The sequence below is a fragment of the Montipora capricornis genome, chromosome 3 (assembly GCF_036669925.1).
Source record: "Montipora capricornis isolate CH-2021 chromosome 3, ASM3666992v2, whole genome shotgun sequence".
NCBI lineage: Eukaryota > Metazoa > Cnidaria > Anthozoa > Scleractinia > Acroporidae > Montipora > Montipora capricornis.
Genome location: NC_090885.1, coordinates 6,224,271 through 6,241,770, shown reverse-complemented (window position 1 = coordinate 6,241,770; position 17,500 = coordinate 6,224,271). Strand labels below are relative to the sequence as shown.

The following is a 17,500-nucleotide window of genomic DNA, read 5'->3' as shown; positions in this document are numbered from 1 at the left end:
TGACACTCTCCTTCTTAATTTTGGGTTGGTTTTTTTGCTGCATGCGCTTGTGTAAAATAATTGAAGGGAACAAGATCATCACACGTTTGAAAGCAACTACAGAGAAAAAACCACGATGACTTAAATTATTTACTGAGCTACATACACTTTAGGCTCTGCCAGTGAAATATGAAGCCATCAGGGAGCTGGCTAATTTCTAATCAATTGAAATGCGACTTACCAGTAATATCGAAATATATAGGACGATTCCTTAGTACTGGTATAACATTCAAAAGTAACACACTTTTGTGTATTCCCCGGGATTCTTAAAAACCTTACAACCACTCTCGCGTGTCTTGGACTGGCTACAATTAGGACAGTGATTAACAGCAGGAAATGATGCTATTGTAATTATATATCGCAATATCTTTTCTTAAGTTTTAGAACCTTTTTCGACCTTGAACGAAGGTAGACTTCATTGATACGCCTTGATGTGAGAGTTTTAATAAACGTTAAATTGTATAATCTTTGTGATATTGTTGGATACGACTCCCGCGGCCTGAGACTGATTCAGCAAACGTGGCGACCACGACGGGATCATTGTGAGTATAAACCTCTTAGAAGTCCTCAATTTACCACGCCGAACCTTCGATTACAAACGTCCAAAGCCTCGATAACGCCTATTGGAACAATGGAAGACATCGAGTCTACGCTCCAAAGTAAACTAAAACAGCTTTTTTTAAATTTTATTTATACACGGTAAAATCTTCAGAGTATATTAAAATAAAAAGTTTTATTTTCATTACAACTACACTGTTTTACAAGATTGCCGTGTGGGAGCCCGACCGGCACCTACTATATAATTGGTCAATATCCCTTTTAAAATAAGAAGACTACAGCAACAGATTGAAGATCAAGAGAAAACAATGCAATTCGACATCAACTTGCAAGAGGTTCGACTGACCACGAATTTGGGGTCAATTCTCAGAATTGACAAAACAAACGTGCCGCCTGTCACAAAGTTCACGTATCTACGTGAGCTTTTGGATGCCTAAAATCGACTTAACAATAACAGGATAGACACATAAAAAACTGACATCAATTTGTTTTTTACAACAACAAAAAGGAAAGGGGTCAAAATCAAGTCAAAACACGAGAAGAACGCAAGACAAAAATGCGAGAAACTTCAATATGACGAAAGCAAAAATGCGTCATCCTCGCATGAATTATATTTTCATGTGTCTGTCCGCTTATTGACAATAAAAAGCTCTACCGCATTCGTCTGAAGGATATAACAGAGCCAAAACAATTTTAAAGGAGAAGTATGGCAAGGAAAGTGAGATTGTCAAAGCATATGTAAAAGAAATCATCGACCTCCCTTACACTCCTACTGCAAACCTTTCTAGAGTTCTACAAAAAACTGTCGAGCAACGTACAAGCAATGGATACTCAGATTTATCAAGTCAACGGAATGGTGTCATTGACCTTAGAGAAATTGCCCTACATCAGAGGAGATCTTGTTCGGCATGGTCCCTACTGGGAGAAGTGGGACTTAAATCAATTCATCAACGCACTCCGCCTTTGAACACGACGAAACCCAGTTGACAGCTTCAAGTCAGAAGAAACGTTAAGGAAAAAGGAAGACCCGATTCGAGTGTTTTAAACTCAGCAGCGAAAGGGAACCTCACGCAAGTGCGTTTACTGTGATTCAGAAGACCACAGGTCGTCTGACTGTACTTCTCTCAATTCACTCAAAAGAGCAAGGAGTTTCTAGTCACAAAGCGGCTCTGTATCAATTGTACAGGGCCACACAAATCCTCTGAATGTCCAAGCGTTTTGAAGTGCTAAAACTGTGGGAAACGACACCATACCTCAATATGTAATTTTGCTAAGGGATTAAAGAACAGAGGAGTGTTGACAGCACTTGACCACAAAAACAAAGACTTAGTCGGCATTGATGGAATAAAAACACACGCATTGTTAGACACTGGCGCAGGAAGTTCCTACGCTTCAACTAAGCTTCTCAGTCTCCTCAACAAAAAGCTTAAAGAAACAGTGACCAGGAGGATAGATAAAATGCTTGGCTCATCGACTACAAGAGTGGAAATTTACTCACCAAATCTTAGCGCGATGAATGGAAGTCTCAACATGAACATGGAACTCACTAAAGTACATAAGCCCGCAACTTTTGACAAAGGATAACCCAAGCTATTCAAGTCTTCTTATACAGCCATCTCAATGGAGTCAAGATCGAAGACAGGGAAGCAAGATCTTAGATTCCAATACACGTGGTTTTGGGAGCGAATGAATATAAAACCATCAAGACGAGAACAACAACAACAACAACAAGCTTTATTGCCAAAATAAAAAAGTTAAAGTTTAAATTAATTTATAATATATTAATACAAAGAAAGGTATTGTTTACTCAGGATAACTTAAAAGCTAATCGAGCTGAGACTAGCGACAGACCTCACAGAGAGTGGGAAAACCTGGCAAATTTGTTGCTGAAAGAAATCCTGCTTGGATGGACGCTATTGTTGCCAGGAAGAGAGGGAACCGGAAACCCTATCCTGTTAACCCAATCAGCCCCGACAGATTACGAGCAACTGTGCGCCTTGGATGTACTTGGCCTTGAACACGCTGTTCATGAAAATTTAAGGCACGGTTAGTAAGAAACGCAGCCAGTTGGTACGAAGCAAAACTGCCTTTGAAGGGAACTTACACACCTCTCGCAACCAATGAATCTTGTTCGCAAATCTTGATCGCATCTCGTTTGCAAACTTGAGAGAGCTGCATGGTCAATACGAAGAATATGGCAATATTATTTAAGAGCAACTTGCACAAGGAGTTATAGAGCATCGCCCGAGACTCCAGCTGGGAAAGAATTTAACATTCTTCATAAGTGTGTGGTCAGAGAAAACGAAGTACCAAGAAGTACCGGAATAAAGAACATGGCACAAGTAGCGTTGAACGAAAGGCAAAGCGAAACAACAAAAGAGGGGTATTGTATTACCTGGCCAGAAGATATGACCCTCGTGGCCTTGCATAGCCTATAACCTTGGTCGGGAAACAGCTTTACCGTGAAAGGGCAACAGCAAGCTTGCCTGGGATGTAAAACATCCCGTAAAACATCAAGACCCATTTCTCAACCGTCGGACAGACTAGTCATCAATGTTGACTGAAACCTTCACGGTGCCCAGAACTGTCGCTGCTTGTCAATTTCGCAGCTTACCTTGCACGCCTTTGGTGATGAAAGTACTAAAGGGATGTGTGATGGTGGGTTCGCACACAAAACGAAAAAAGACGGTAACACACACACGCCCCTTCCCACAATTGCGCCACGCACAAGCATGAAACTTATAACTAATATAATTTTAAAGATTTTAATTTAAGGGGGAAAAAAAAACAAAAAACCTAAACTTGCTTAATATTACAGACTATAATTAGGGTACCTAAACTAACGTTACTTAAATAATTGTCTATTCCTTTACAAAACTTAACGATAATACTAATTATAATAATTACTTAACTCCAGTATTTACAGTCAAACAGTTCAGTACTTTGCCAAACTAGCAGCAAAACCCTCGACAAGATCTTTCCCACCACAAACTTTACTGCACCTGCGTCACTTTCTTCGAGTTTTCTCTTCTCGGTGCTTCCTTCTCCTCTAACAATCAATTTCTTCTTTCAAACTTTACTGCACCAGTGTCACTTTCTTCTGCTTTTCTCTTCTTCTTGCTTTTCTCAAGCTTCTTGAATTCTTTGAAGAATTTTCCTCATTCACCGCCACTGAAAAAGGGGTTTTGTCATCGATTATTCCGGCAGCTCCTTTTAATGGCTCTTAGCAGTGTTCTCTTCCCTTTTGCCCTCAGGCTTTCGTTCTTCACCCGTTTGCTTTTCTGCTCGTCAACAAACCTTGTGCCACTTCAGCAATCAACCAACGCCCACGACTTTTTACATCTATGTATAGTTATCTAATTCATTCAAATTACGACTACAAGCAATGACTACATTACAACAGTAAGAAATTCTATAACACTAAATCGGATAATGCATAATACACTAGGGAATCGTATAATTGGTAATTAACACTCACACTAACGAACAAGACGAGTGGCTAAAACTATTTACAAACTGATGACAAAAAAAACAATTAATTACGTGACAACTTCCACCTTTCCAAGTCTATTTTGGGGTTGGAAAACAAAAAATAGAGATTTAAAAGAAAAGGACTACAGTACGCATATGGGACTAGAAAACTAAAGCAAGCTTAAACTCTACTGAGGGCGTCCACGTTGCTGTTCTTTTTTCCACTCTTATGTTCGATGATCATATCGTATTCCTGCAGTGTAATACTCCATCGGAGAAGTTTCCTACTCTTCTTTTCCACTTGATTCAGCCATGTTAACGGGTTGTGATCAGTTTGTAAGATAAAAGTTCTGCCAAAGAGATAGTATCTGAATGTCTTAACATCCCACACGATTCCTAAACACTCTTTTTCTGTTGTACTTAATTTTGCCTCTCTGGGCTGTAACTTCCTGCTGGCATAGGCGATTGGATGTTCTTCACCATTCTTACGTTTTTGACACAAAATAGCTCCAAGGCCTCTATTGGAAGCATCGACCTGCTAAATAAGTTCTTCATCCCAATGAGGTGGCCTTAGTACCGGAGGTTTTTGCATAGCCTCCTTTAAATTTAAGAAAGCCTTTTCGTGTTCGTGCAGCCAACTAACCTTAGTTGGACTTTTTCCTCTTGTTAAATCCGTCAAGACGGCTGCTCTTTCAGAAAAATTGGGGATAAATTTACGATAATAGCCGACCATCCCTAAAAATGATCTTACTTGTTTTTTGGTTTGAGTTCTGGGATACACGACGATTGATTGAAATAAAGCTTTACGTGGTTCGATCTTATCCCTTCCAATGCGATGTCCGACAAAATCAACAGTTTTCATGGCTATCTTACATTTAGAGCGTCGTGTATGTAAATTGTATTCTCGAAGGCGCTCTAGGATTTGGCGTAAATCTGACAAGTGTTGTGCGAATGTAGAAGGCGTATCCACCTCAACATCGTGTATGCAGACATCAGCGCAATTGAAATCTTTCAATACTACGTCAGTCATCATCCTCTGAAAGGTGGCGGGAGCTGTCTTTATTCCGAAAGGCATGACAAGAAACTCGTATAAGCCCCTAGAAATAATGAACGCGAATTTCTCGATAGTTGCCTTCTCTAAAGGAACTTGCCAATATCCCTTCGTGAGATCAGCGGCGACCTTCTCTATCATTTTATCCATGTTTGGGATTGGATATGCCTCCATTTATGTGATCTTATTTAGCTTCCTATAATCGACGCAAAATCGGATAGTTCCGTCCGGTTTTGGAACAACTACAACGGGAAACGCCCATGGGCTGTTTGAGGGACGAATTATTCCTAACTCTAACATCTTATCAATTTCTTTATTTCATTCGGTTTCTAGACTCTGTGGTATTCTATAGGGGGAACATCGTATTGGCAGAGAGTCGTCTATGTCGATCCGGTGAGTTGCCGCGGACGTTACGTTAGGCCTTCCAGAGAACACATCAGTGTATTCCTGCAGTAGCAATTCGACCTGGTTTCTATGAAGTTTTGATAGATCCTTGGAGATCTCCACGTCTTCCCATGTTTCTTCGTTTGAAATTGCTGGAACATCTCGTTCATGTGGTAAGGGCATCTCGAGCGATTCTTGCAAGACAAGTGCAACCATTTCATCACGACTCTGCCATTTACTCAAAAGGTTTATGTGATACGTACGATGTTGTTTGTGTGCCTTGCCAGTATCGAGTTCGTAATTGAGCCCGTCATTCAACACTTTAGTAACTCTGTATGGGCCTTGCCAGGAAACTTCCAACTTGCTACCTGGCGTGGGCAGTAAAACCAAGGCTTTGTCTCCAACTTCAAAACGTCTTCTGGAACTGTGAATGTCATACAGTCGCTTTTGCGTCCCTTGTGATTTCTTCAAGTGCTCTTGAACCGCCTGCTGCATCACTGCGAGTCTTCGTCTAATTTCGAGGACATGGGTCACCAAACCTTTCCCAGAGGGATGTTTTTCTAACCATGTCTCTTTTATAACAGCTAAAGGTCCCCTAACCATACGACCATACAGTAACTCGAATGGGGAATACCCAGTTGACTCACAAGGAACTTCCCTGTAGGCAAATAACAAATATGGGAGGTACTTATCCCAATGCGTCACCTGCTCTCGAACAAACTTTTTAAGCATCACTTTCAGTGTGCCATTGAAACGTTCCACTAAGTCATTAGCCTCTGGATGGTATACTGAGGTTTTGATCCTAGAGATCCCTAACTGATCATACAATTGCGCCATAAGGTTACCAACAAAATTGGAGGCTTGATCTAAAACTATTTCTTCTGGGAGTCCGACTCTTCAAAAATACTGGGCAAGGACATCAGCAATGGTCTTCAAATTTGTTTCTTAGCGGTATGGCTTCGGGATAACGTGTCGCGTAGTCAACGATAGTTAAGATATATTTGAAGCCTGTTGTTGTTCGCGGTAATTCTCCAACAATGTCGATGGCTATCTTTCGAAAAGGTTCTGTTTCAATTTTTACAGGGTTCAAAGGCGTCCTTTGCGATTTCATTTTGCGCTGCACCAATTGACACTGCGGGCAGGTTGCACAATATTTGCGAACATCAAAGTTAAAACCGGACCAAAAGAAATGGGCTGCTACTCGATTAAGTGTTTTCGTGCTTCCCGTGTGGCCAGCTAGGGGAATGGTATGGCCAACACGAAGAATTTCATCTCTATAGGCTTCTGGAACCACTATGCGATCGACAAACTTTGCACCATTATGAAAGTCTCCCTAAAACTTACGATGCAAAAGTAATCCTTTTTCAATACCATCCGCTTCTTCAGGGGGCTTCTGAGACACTTTACTACGGGCCTTTTCGAGTGTTACATCTGATTGCTGATCTTCCATGAGCTGACACCTATTTCTATCCAGAATGTTATGTGCAAAATTCTCCATACGTGACTCCTGCCTCTCCTCACTTTCCGCATTCTTTTCTTCGTTCCCAGAAGGCTCCTGCTCCTCAAAGAGTGTTGGCAAAACACCTTCTATCAGACCGTTATCCTTCTTTGTCTCTTTCTGCGACAAATTTCTAACTGCGAATGAGTTTTTTCGATCAATCATCTCATCTGCTCGCTTCTGCGCCTCCTCTAATGATTTTTGTCATCGGGTCATTACGAATGCCTCGTTATGTTCCCTATCGTGAGCCAAAATATTGTTTTCCCATTGATCCAATATATTTTTCTTGCAGAGGGTCTGACCAAAAGACGACCTACCAAGTAGACAATCAACGGGTAGCCTGTCAAATACCCCCACCAATTCCTTGTACTTTCCCTGTTCACTCTCAATTTCTACCCAGGCTAAAGGTATTACCAGCCGTTCGCCTGCTGCGGTTAAGACAGTAATCTTTTCACCGGACAAAGATGCATCGCTAACATATCTTTTGTGAACGAGGGTTCTCGTACAGCCAGAGTCGACAACCATCTCAGCTCGTTTGCCCGAAATTCTGCCTCTAACATTGCACGCTGGGAACTCTAATTGGTCAGTCTTAAGTGGCGTCATACATAAAAGATACCCTTGTGAAGTTGTATTGCGAGTTCTTCCACAGTTATACGACATATGTCCCTTTTTGTCACGCTTAAAGCAGGTCACCTCAGGCTTTGCATTCCTAACGTTGGGTGGAACAAATTTCTGGGGATCTACTGACTTTTGGCCTTGTTTTGGTTGCGTTGGCGACGTACCCTCTTTTACATTCAATTCCTTGTTTTGCTTAAAACCTTGCCCCCTACTAAAAGAAGCATATTTACCTGAAATTAGTGGACCTTTTCTTACCTGAATGTGAAGATTCGCGAGATTTCCGAGATCCTTGGCATTTTTTGGCTTCTGCTCCTTTAACCAAGCTCTCAGTTCTGGACTGACTGCATCTAGGAGTCTTTCCACCACTATCTGTTCTAAGATCTTGTTAGCATCCCCAGTTGCCTCGGCAACAGCCATCCAACGGTCCAAGTACCTTCGAGTTCTATTGCCCCATTGCACGAAGTCTTCATCTGCTGTTTTCTCGGAGGTTCTAAATCTATACCTATAGTGATCTGCCGTCAGTTGATACGCTTTAATAATTATGGCCTTGCTCTGCTTGTAGTCTTGTGAGGCCGGTTCTGGAATTTTTAGGTAAATGGGTTAGGCCTTTTCGGTGAGTTTGGGAACAAGATTTCCAACCCACTCCACCTCAGGTAAAGATTGGGCCTTAGCTGTCATCTCGAAAATCCTAAAGTAATCATCTATGTCTTCACTTTCCCTCATTTCCCTGATTTTTATAAACTTAGGTTTTTTTACGGCACTCTGTTGCCTATTCACCTCTCGAATGGTAAACTCTTCATTTTCTTGTCTAAGACTTCGCAATCGTTCCTCTTCCCTAATGGATCTTCCTCTTCCTCACGTGCTTTCTGCATTCAAATTCCTTTCTCTCCCTCTCCAATTCCCTTTCAAACTCTCTTTTCTCCCTTTCGGCGTCCCTTTCGTCCTGCATTATTTTCCTACGCAGTTCTAAAACGGCTAGTTCTCGCTCTTGTAATTTCATCTGCTGTTCAAAGCTCAATTCATTAAGTAATTCGGTCTTATCCTCGGTAGCACTAAAGTCCAGTTCCTTTGCCGCCGCGGGACTTTCAGCCCTCATAAGTCTATCCTCCATTCTCAATTTACTTGCTAAAGTTTTCACCCCGTCTTTTCTTACAAATAAAAGAGATCTTTTCCTTGCTTCAGCTCTAAGGTCTTCCAAAGACCAAGAATTATGGTCAGGACCTTTCGCAGCGCTAATGCTTATAAGTGCGGCGCTCAATTGTGTCTGAGGTGTGTGTGACTCCCACAGGAAAAGTATCCCACTCCTGACACCAAAAATATGTGATGGTGGGTTCGCACACAAAACGAAAAAAGACAATAACACACACACACACACGCCCCTTCCCACAATTGCGCAACGCAGAAGCATGAAACTTATAACGAATATAATTTTAAATATTTTAATTTAGAAGAGGGAAAAAAAAAAAAAAGAAAACCTAAACTTGCTTAATATTACAGACTATAATTAGGGTACCTAAACTAACGTCACTTAAATAATTGTCTATTCCTTTAGAAAACTTAACGATAATTCTAATTATACTAATTACTTAACTCCAGTATTTACAGTCAAACAGTCCTGTGCCAAACTAGCAGCAAAACCATCGACAAGTTCTTTCCCACCACAAACTTTACTGCACCTGCGTCACTTTCTTCGAGTTTTCTCTTCTCGGTGCTTCTTTCTCTTCTAACAATCAATTTCTTCTTTCAAACTTTACTGCACCTGTGTCACTTTCTTCTGCTTTTCTCTTCTTCTTGCTTTTCTCAAGCTTCTTGAATTCTTTGAATAATTTTCCTCATTCACCGCCACTGACAAAGGGGTTTTGTCATCGATTCTTCCGGCAGCTCCTGCTAATGGCTCTTAGCAGTGTTCTTCTTTCTCTTCCCTTTTGCCCTCAGGCTTTCGTTCTTCAACCCTTTGCTTTTCTGCTCGTCAAAAAACCTTGCGCCACGTCAGCAATCAACCAACGCCCACGACTTTTTACATCTATATATAGTTAACTAATTCATTCAAATTACGACTACAAGCAATGACTACATTACAACACTTAGAAATTCTATAACACTAAATCGGATAATGCATAATACACTAGGGAATCGTACAATTGGTAATTAACACTAACACTAACGAACAAGACGAGTGGCTAAAACTATTTACAAACTGGTGACAAAAAAAATAATTAATTACGTGACAGGGTGTGTGGTGCATCACCCAACAGCTTATTTCCGCGAAGTCTTGACTCGCCAAGAAAAAACAATCTATTCCCAGATTAGACTTAATCGCAGGCCACATAGCCGTGAATATTGCCACCAAAGTGCTAGCAGCATTATATCTCATCCCAAGCACGGTGCATGGCTGGCTTCACTCGACACGTGCATTCTATTAGATCAAGGGCCAAGGAGAGTATCCTCAGTTTGTCTCAAATAGAATGCACACGATTCAGCAACATAGTGAAGTCATTTGGCACCATTTGAAACGCTGTAAACCACCCCTTCTTCAAAGTAGGACTTGCTTGGTTGAGTGACCCGCCAAAGTGGCCTCCGGAAGTCTTATTGGAGGCTCCCCTGATACCATGGCTGAAGCTAAAGTAAAGCGTGAAATCCTCTCTTTAGCATTTCCTAGCCGATGTGTTCTGGATACCGTGATGGACCTTTATCCTCTAACAAAGGTTCTACGAATCAGAGCATGAATGTGGCGGTTCATTTAAAATTGCCAAGCACAGCCAAGCAATCAGCGGTCCGGTCCAATCACTACCGATGAAGTGCAAGCTCAGGAGCTGTGGTGGATCAAGCAAGCGCAACAATCAGCCCAAATGCAGCCTAGCTTCCACACCGACAAATTACAACTCAATCTCCAACTCAACGATCAACAAGTCCTAGAATATCGAGGACGAATTATGGGAGAATATCCAGTCCACCTCCCGACTATCATGTGTTCACCCAGAAACTGGTTTTTCAAGCCTACTTCTCAACTCTCCCGGGGAAGTGGGAATTACCATGGCAAAGGTCCGCGAGGGATTTTGGATACCTCAGTTACGTCGTTTGGTTAAGAAGTTGAAAGGAAGCCGTCATGGATGCAAAAGGTTCCGAGCAAAAGCTTACAGAATACCACCGCCAGGAAATCTTCCAAAAACTTGAACAGAAGGCTCGAGCATTCCAGGTGGTAGGAGCAGACTCCGCAGAGCCAATTCGTTACTCACCAAATGCCAAGAAGGAGAGCACAGCATACTTGGTGTTGTATGCATGCAGACCGGTTCATCTACAACTCGTGAAATCGTTAGATACATCAGAAATCGTAGCCATCTTAAAGCGCTTCATTGCTCGAAGAGGAAGACCTGAAGTCATCTATTCAGACAATGGTTCCACATCAAGGCCACAGTATAGTGGTTGGGGAAGTACAACACGACGAAAAATTCCATGAAAATTTAGTCACAATGGGCATAAAGTGGCGTTTCGACCTGAGTCGTGCACCATGGTGGGGAGCCCAATTCGAGAGCCCTATTGGCCTTTTCAAGAACGCTTTCCGCAAAACAGTCGCAACGAAACCCTGCGATGGCCCCAATAGGAGGAGGGGTTAGATAGATAGATAGATAGATAGATAGATAGATAGATAGATAGATAGATAGTCGTGAGACTGAATTACGTGTACAATATGAAATACAAGATAATAAAGTAATATACAATAATCTAAAATATATAAATATGCATAAATCTAATAAACCATTCATTCATTCATTCACAATACGAAGATGGATTAAGCTTGTCCCATTTGGCAAGTTAATTATAGTATCTATCAGTATAGCTAAAAACGAAAGAATTTCTGGTACGATTGGTCTTAAGGTTTGGTAACTGAAAGTACCTTTTCTTTCTGAACCTACTACTATAAGAGTTGGCCTTCGGTGGTAGTAAGTTCATTAACTTATGAGAGTTATTATTTACAATGCCATCAATTAAAAAGTTTACTGCATAAACTATCCCTTCGATTTACTAGGGAGGGAAGATGAGCCTTAAGAATTGCATCAGCGTATGAAAGGTCTGGGTAAATGATATGCATAGCTCGTTTTTGGATTCGTTGTATTTCGTCACATAAGTATTTCGTTGAGCTACAATGAAAGACTTGGCATGCGTATTCAAGCACTGATCTCATACAAGAGCAACCAAAACCTATCAAGTCTTTAGCATTTACATCTGTTCGTTTTAGCTGTCTGAGAAGATAAAGTCGCTTGGCAGCTTTACTAGTGATAATATCCACGTGATCGTTCCATTTAAGATCGTTCCTGAAGGTAACGCCCAAGATCTTGGCTGTTGATACTCTTTCCAAACTTTGACCATTTACTTTTACCGGATCAAAAGCTGGAAAATGTTTCTTGAAGCAAATGGCCATTTTGTTGGGTTAAGTTGGAACAGGTTGGTTTTAGACCATTCTGCTACGTGTTGAACACATTCCTGTAGAGAACAAGCATCAGGTTTAGAGAAAACATTGGAGCTAATTGTATCATCCGCAAATTGATGACGATAACTGCGATGTGGTTAGGTCACCAAGAAGAGCCATGGGCCCAACTTGGTGCCTTGGGGTACTCCCGCGGGAACTTTCGTCCAGTCTGAGAAACAGTCACTATTCAGTTTTACTCTTTGCGTTCTATCTCTCACAAAGTCGATAATCCAATTGGCAATTGACGGTTTGGTGCCCAGACTAAATAACTTGGCAATTAGTAGGGTATGGTCTACTAAGTCAAATGCTTTTTTTGAAATCAAGCAGAACAATTTCAACAGCTGAGTTCGAGTTATCTGTTGAAGAAAGCCATTCGTGTAGCATAGAAATAAGGTCAAAGGTTGTTGATGATAGGTTGTTGGTGACCCTTGATGTAGAAGTCGCGCTGCTCAATAACAGGCCATTGAGTTACGTTGAAGATGACATCGAAATGGCAGCATTGACACCAAACTCCATGCTACACGTTAGCCCAATATAGCTACCCGAGCTTCAAGCCTATCCTGTACCAGAAAAGGACCTGAGAAAGAGGACGAAATTAATCCTTAAGTGCAAAGAAATCATGTGGAAAGGTTGGTCCTTCGAGTACAACTGATGCTGTATTGGGTATCAGGGACATTGAACATTGACTCTTATATTTCGTTATAATTATTCTCAGTTCGAGTTCTACCAGTCCAAGGGTTTAACATGTATCTTCATTTCACGAATATACATGGGGGAGCATGTCTTGGACTGGTTTACACTACAGCTTGATTATCGATGATTAAGGCAGTGATTGACAGCAGGAAATGATGCTATTGTAATTAAAAGAGTAATATCTTTTCTTAACTTTTTAGAACCTTTTTTAACCTTAAAAAGGTAGACTTCATTGATACCCTTGATGAGAAGTGAAAAAAACGTAAAATTGTATAAGCTTTGTGACATTGATGGATGTGACTCCCGCGGCCGGAGAATGCAGCAAACGCATTTCATTTTGTTTCGACTAAGTTCAACTTCTTAAAAAGGAACTTATTATATAATAAATTATAACATAAGCTCATGACCTTAAAGCATTTAAGTCCCTTTTCAAACGTCAAACTTAACATGTGCCCAATCTAATGCAAATGCGCGAAAACAATAGATTTTTCTCATTTGCATTAGATTCGGCACATGTAAAGTTCGACGTTCGAAACAGGCCTACCTCTGGTTCATAGCTGGGGTTATTTGAGTTTAAAAATTTCCTTATTTGGATATAACGTAGCTCGTGTATTTTCTCGCACGGGCAGCTTTGATCTTATTTTTGTCCACATTTGGTGATAACATTGCTGTCCTAAAATTCCCAGCTTTTTTCGAAGGAAAAGAGTTACAAGTTACACCCTTCAAGGTCATGAGCTTCTGGTTATAAGTTGAATGGAGAATTTCTAGAATCAAGTGATTTTGTTTTAAAAAATACTCGTATTGGGTGGGAGCTTAAGGAGGAGATTGATTGGTTATCCGTAGTTACATGTACCTTTACAATACTTTAATATTTTCAGGAACTGCTGGTGATTCGTTATCTTACCACCGTGGTGCTGCCTTTTCTACCAAGGATAATGATCAGTCTGGAACCTGTGCAGTGTCTTTTAAAGGTGCTTGGTGGTATACGGGCTGTCACAGGTCAAACCTGAACGGTCTTTATCACCATGGCAAACACTCTTCATAAGCAGATGGCATCAACTGGTATCACTGGAAAGGACACTACTATTCCGTTAAAAAGGCTGAAATGAAGATCAGACCATTTGGTTTCTAAAGACTAATACATCAGTCTCTGATTTTCTAGTAAAAGTAAAGCCATCAGAAATTTGTGATCCAGTTGTTTGAAAGAAATAAAAGTAAACAAAAAGCTGCCTTTGTTTAAAATAAGTCAGTTTCAATCCCGAAAATAATCCCCTCTCAAAGAGGAGCCGCAAAGACCCGATCAAAATTCTCCTCAGCTGGGATTGGCTCAACTCATCCATCACCTCAGGTTCCTTCTTCTTGCTCCCTCAAGAGACTAAACCCTTAACTAAAGGGCTCGAAATTAACATTTTTGCTCAGGTGCCAGCTGACGACTAATCGGAAACATTTTCTCGCCAGATCATAAATTTTGGTCGCCAACTTATTTAATATATGACTTACGTAAGAACATGATTGCAAATGTTACTTTGCATGCAAGGAAGTTCATAATTATTAAATAGCAAGAAGCAAAACAGCACGAAAAAGACCTCTGAAACCATTGTTGTGTTCGGCTTTTGCCTTTAGTTTGGTGATGATGTTCTTTACGGTTATTTAAAATGGAGCAAAGCACAAAACATTTTAAGTCCGTGTTTCCATAGCAAGGCAGACATGGGCCTTTATCCTTGCTTTTCACCTCTTCAAAACATAGTTCTTTATTCTCCTACAGCTTGCGTGCGCAAGCAACTTACCTTCATCGCGAGTAAACGCAATGCTACAATTGCTCGGCCTAGGACCCCACACAACCACAAGGCTCGTACCAGTCTCCGGCTGGGATAAAATGGTTTCATTAGCCAGAATCAGAGGAACTTGGTTTCTTAAAGTACTTTCTTGTGTAGTCAAATTTGCAGGTGTCCGCTTTCTAACAGAGGGGCAAGTTCTCCAAACTACTTTACGTTAAGGCCAGGTTGCTTTTTGAGGGTTTCATTCAAATTTCAAACTCAATATGCGATTTCCAGGTTCATTATCAACCTATTATCAATATCAAGCTAGTTCCGAGGAGGACCTTTCGATAATTTGGCTAAATCTCCGTTTTCAGCGTTCACAACTGAAAATGGATCTAAATGTTGAATTAACCTTCGGGCTGAATGTTCGTCTTCTGGCCGCAAAAACTCACGTATAACCGGCAAGCGGCAAGAAGCACATCGTGTTTAAGTACGCCCACTATCCCATGAAGCCGCTGAAACAATATGGCGCCTAGTAAACGCGGTGATCAAAGTACATTTTGTGCTATTAGTTAGTGTGAAACCGATTTTCTTGTAGTATTTAAACATTATTTTAGTGGGAAAAGAAAGGTGAGTCGTGTTCTGGCTACCAGTTCTGAATGATTTCATTATATAAAGATTCAAATATGCAGATTGTCTAGTGTTCATCCTGGGTTGCCGGACAAAACGTGATTCGCCAGCTGGCGACCAGTTCTCAAAATTTAGTCGCCAGCACTCAATATTTGGCCCATTGGCGACCAGTGAGTCGCAATTTCGAACCCTGAATTATTTTTGCCACTAGTTTAAGACCATGAATATTTTAACTGTCTTCACCTTGCTATACTTTACTGACAATTATAATACATTCGAAAGACAACTAAGAGAGCACTTTTTCTTTGCTATCTTTTGTCTCCTACTTCAATTATATCCTTTACCATAAAAATGTGTTTAGAATTAGGGAAATCTTCCACTCTATTCCTTATATTATTGTATAACTGAAGAAACGTTTCCAAAGGAAATCTACACATTCTGCGATCATTTTGCCCTTGAGAATAGGTGGGGTCCTCTAGCCGGTTAATAATTTGGTAGTTCACCACTTAACGTGGGCATAGCCACTTGCACAAACCCTGAAAAAAAATTGGATACCATGTGAGAAGCACAAAAGTTGATCAAAGCACAGGCCAAAACAGCTCAAGTATATTGAGTGATAGAAGCAAAACACTGACGTAAATTGACAATGTTACTATATAGTTACAACAATCAATAATTATTTGCCACAGCATTTTGTGCAAGGAAGTAAAAGGTCTATGGGCCACACACAAAGGCCTTTATACGTAATCACATGATTTCAAGTGCAGGTAGGAATAAATGAGCATAGGTAACCTTTTTCAAAGGCCAACAAAAATTTGAAAAAGTTTACTAGTTTACTTATTCCTCCCAGATTGTAATTGAAATCATGTAATTACTTATAAATAATATGCACGAAAAACTGTCTTAATGTAATAAAACTGAAGCAACGCACACACATCATACAATCACCGACTTTCTTTGATCACTGACCAATGAATAGGAAAATACCCAGTTGAAGATGAAGTTTCTAAAAGTACACCTACACCTTCCAGATTAATTGACGTTTTATTAAATTACATGGTATTTCTTCTCCCGCACTATCTTTAATTTTCTTCGCACTCTTGTCTTCCTTCTCGATTTCATTTGTGTTTCTTATGTTTTTACTTTGATTGGGTTTTCCCTGGCCTTCTCTTATTCCGTATTTTGCCCTAATCTCTTCCCGTTTCTTTTCTCTCTCTGCGTTTCGTTTTGCGCGCTGTTCCTGTAACTTAGCCCTCGCGGCGGTATTTTCCTCCTCGAATCTGCGTATCCTTTTGCTCATGATCCTTCACCTTCCACATTGTCTTTGTCGTCGAAACCCAGGCTTTTGCTAACTGATGAGAACGTGCTTACTACGGCAGCTTTTCCTTTTGAGTTCATCTTTCTAGGGATAGCAGCGCTGGCGCAGTGGTGAGAGCACTCGCCTTCCACTAATGTGGCCCGGGATTGATTCGAGGGTTCGACGCCTTATGTAGGTTGAGTTTGTTGGTTCTCTACTCTGTTCCGTGACGTTTTTCTCTGGATTCTCCGGTTTTCCCCTCGCCGGCAAAATCTAGCATTTGGTTTGATTTGTTTTGATTACAGCTGATTTGCAGTCTTCCCAATTAGCAGAGCACTCGTGCTCGGCTAAATAACCTTGAGACTTGAGTAAACTCAACCATTTGAGGATGTTGTTATAAGGCAGCACTCTCTCCTCAGTTATTTGAAGAGATGAGTAGTTGAACACACGACCTCCCGAACGGCAGTCAGATGTTCAACCAACTGAGCCAACCGAGCCAACAGGTCGGCGGTAATCATTATGACCTTGCATGACGTACTCATTTACTCATTTACACCCATGCGCATGACCAGAAGAAAAACCGAAATCAAACAAAAAAAATGGGAACCTCTAGGTATAGCTCTGGACACTGCGCCAGAGCGGCTTACGGTGCCGGGATGTCGTCGCGCGTGTCATTAATTGATTAATATGATTAAAGTCCAATTGTTTTATAGTAGTTGTGTTGGAAGCCCTCCGCTCTCTGCGGCATTTTATTTGCCTCGTTGATAAGTCTAGCGGATGCATTAGTTACACGTACACTGTAAGTTATTCAGCTGGCAATCACGTGCATAATTGAAAATTGCAAGTGTTGATAAATGAAAGGTACAACTGAGTACCATCTACATAACTATGAAATCCAGGAAAGTGCTTCCTAACGAGCTAGGCATGATCCTTGTGGTAAAGCAAAGTAAAGTCACTGCTTACGAGCCAGAAGGCCCATCAGGCCGGCGCTTATCTCCGGTTTCCGTAGCATGAAGCGACTAGAAGTATTACT

The 17,500-nt window shown here is 40.9% G+C and overlaps 1 protein-coding gene across 1 annotated transcript in view; it reads left to right on the top strand.

The window, feature by feature from the left end:
- Nucleotides 1-13,839, top strand: part of LOC138042024 (ryncolin-4-like) — a 15,158-nt gene extending 1,319 nt beyond the window's left edge. The window contains exon 3 of the mRNA XM_068887752.1: nucleotides 13,659-13,839. Within this exon, the coding sequence (XP_068743853.1) occupies nucleotides 13,659-13,825 (167 nt within the window). The 3' untranslated portion in view covers nucleotides 13,826-13,839. The remainder of the gene's footprint in view (nucleotides 1-13,658) is intronic.
- The last annotated feature ends 3,661 nt before the right edge of the window (nucleotides 13,840-17,500 follow it).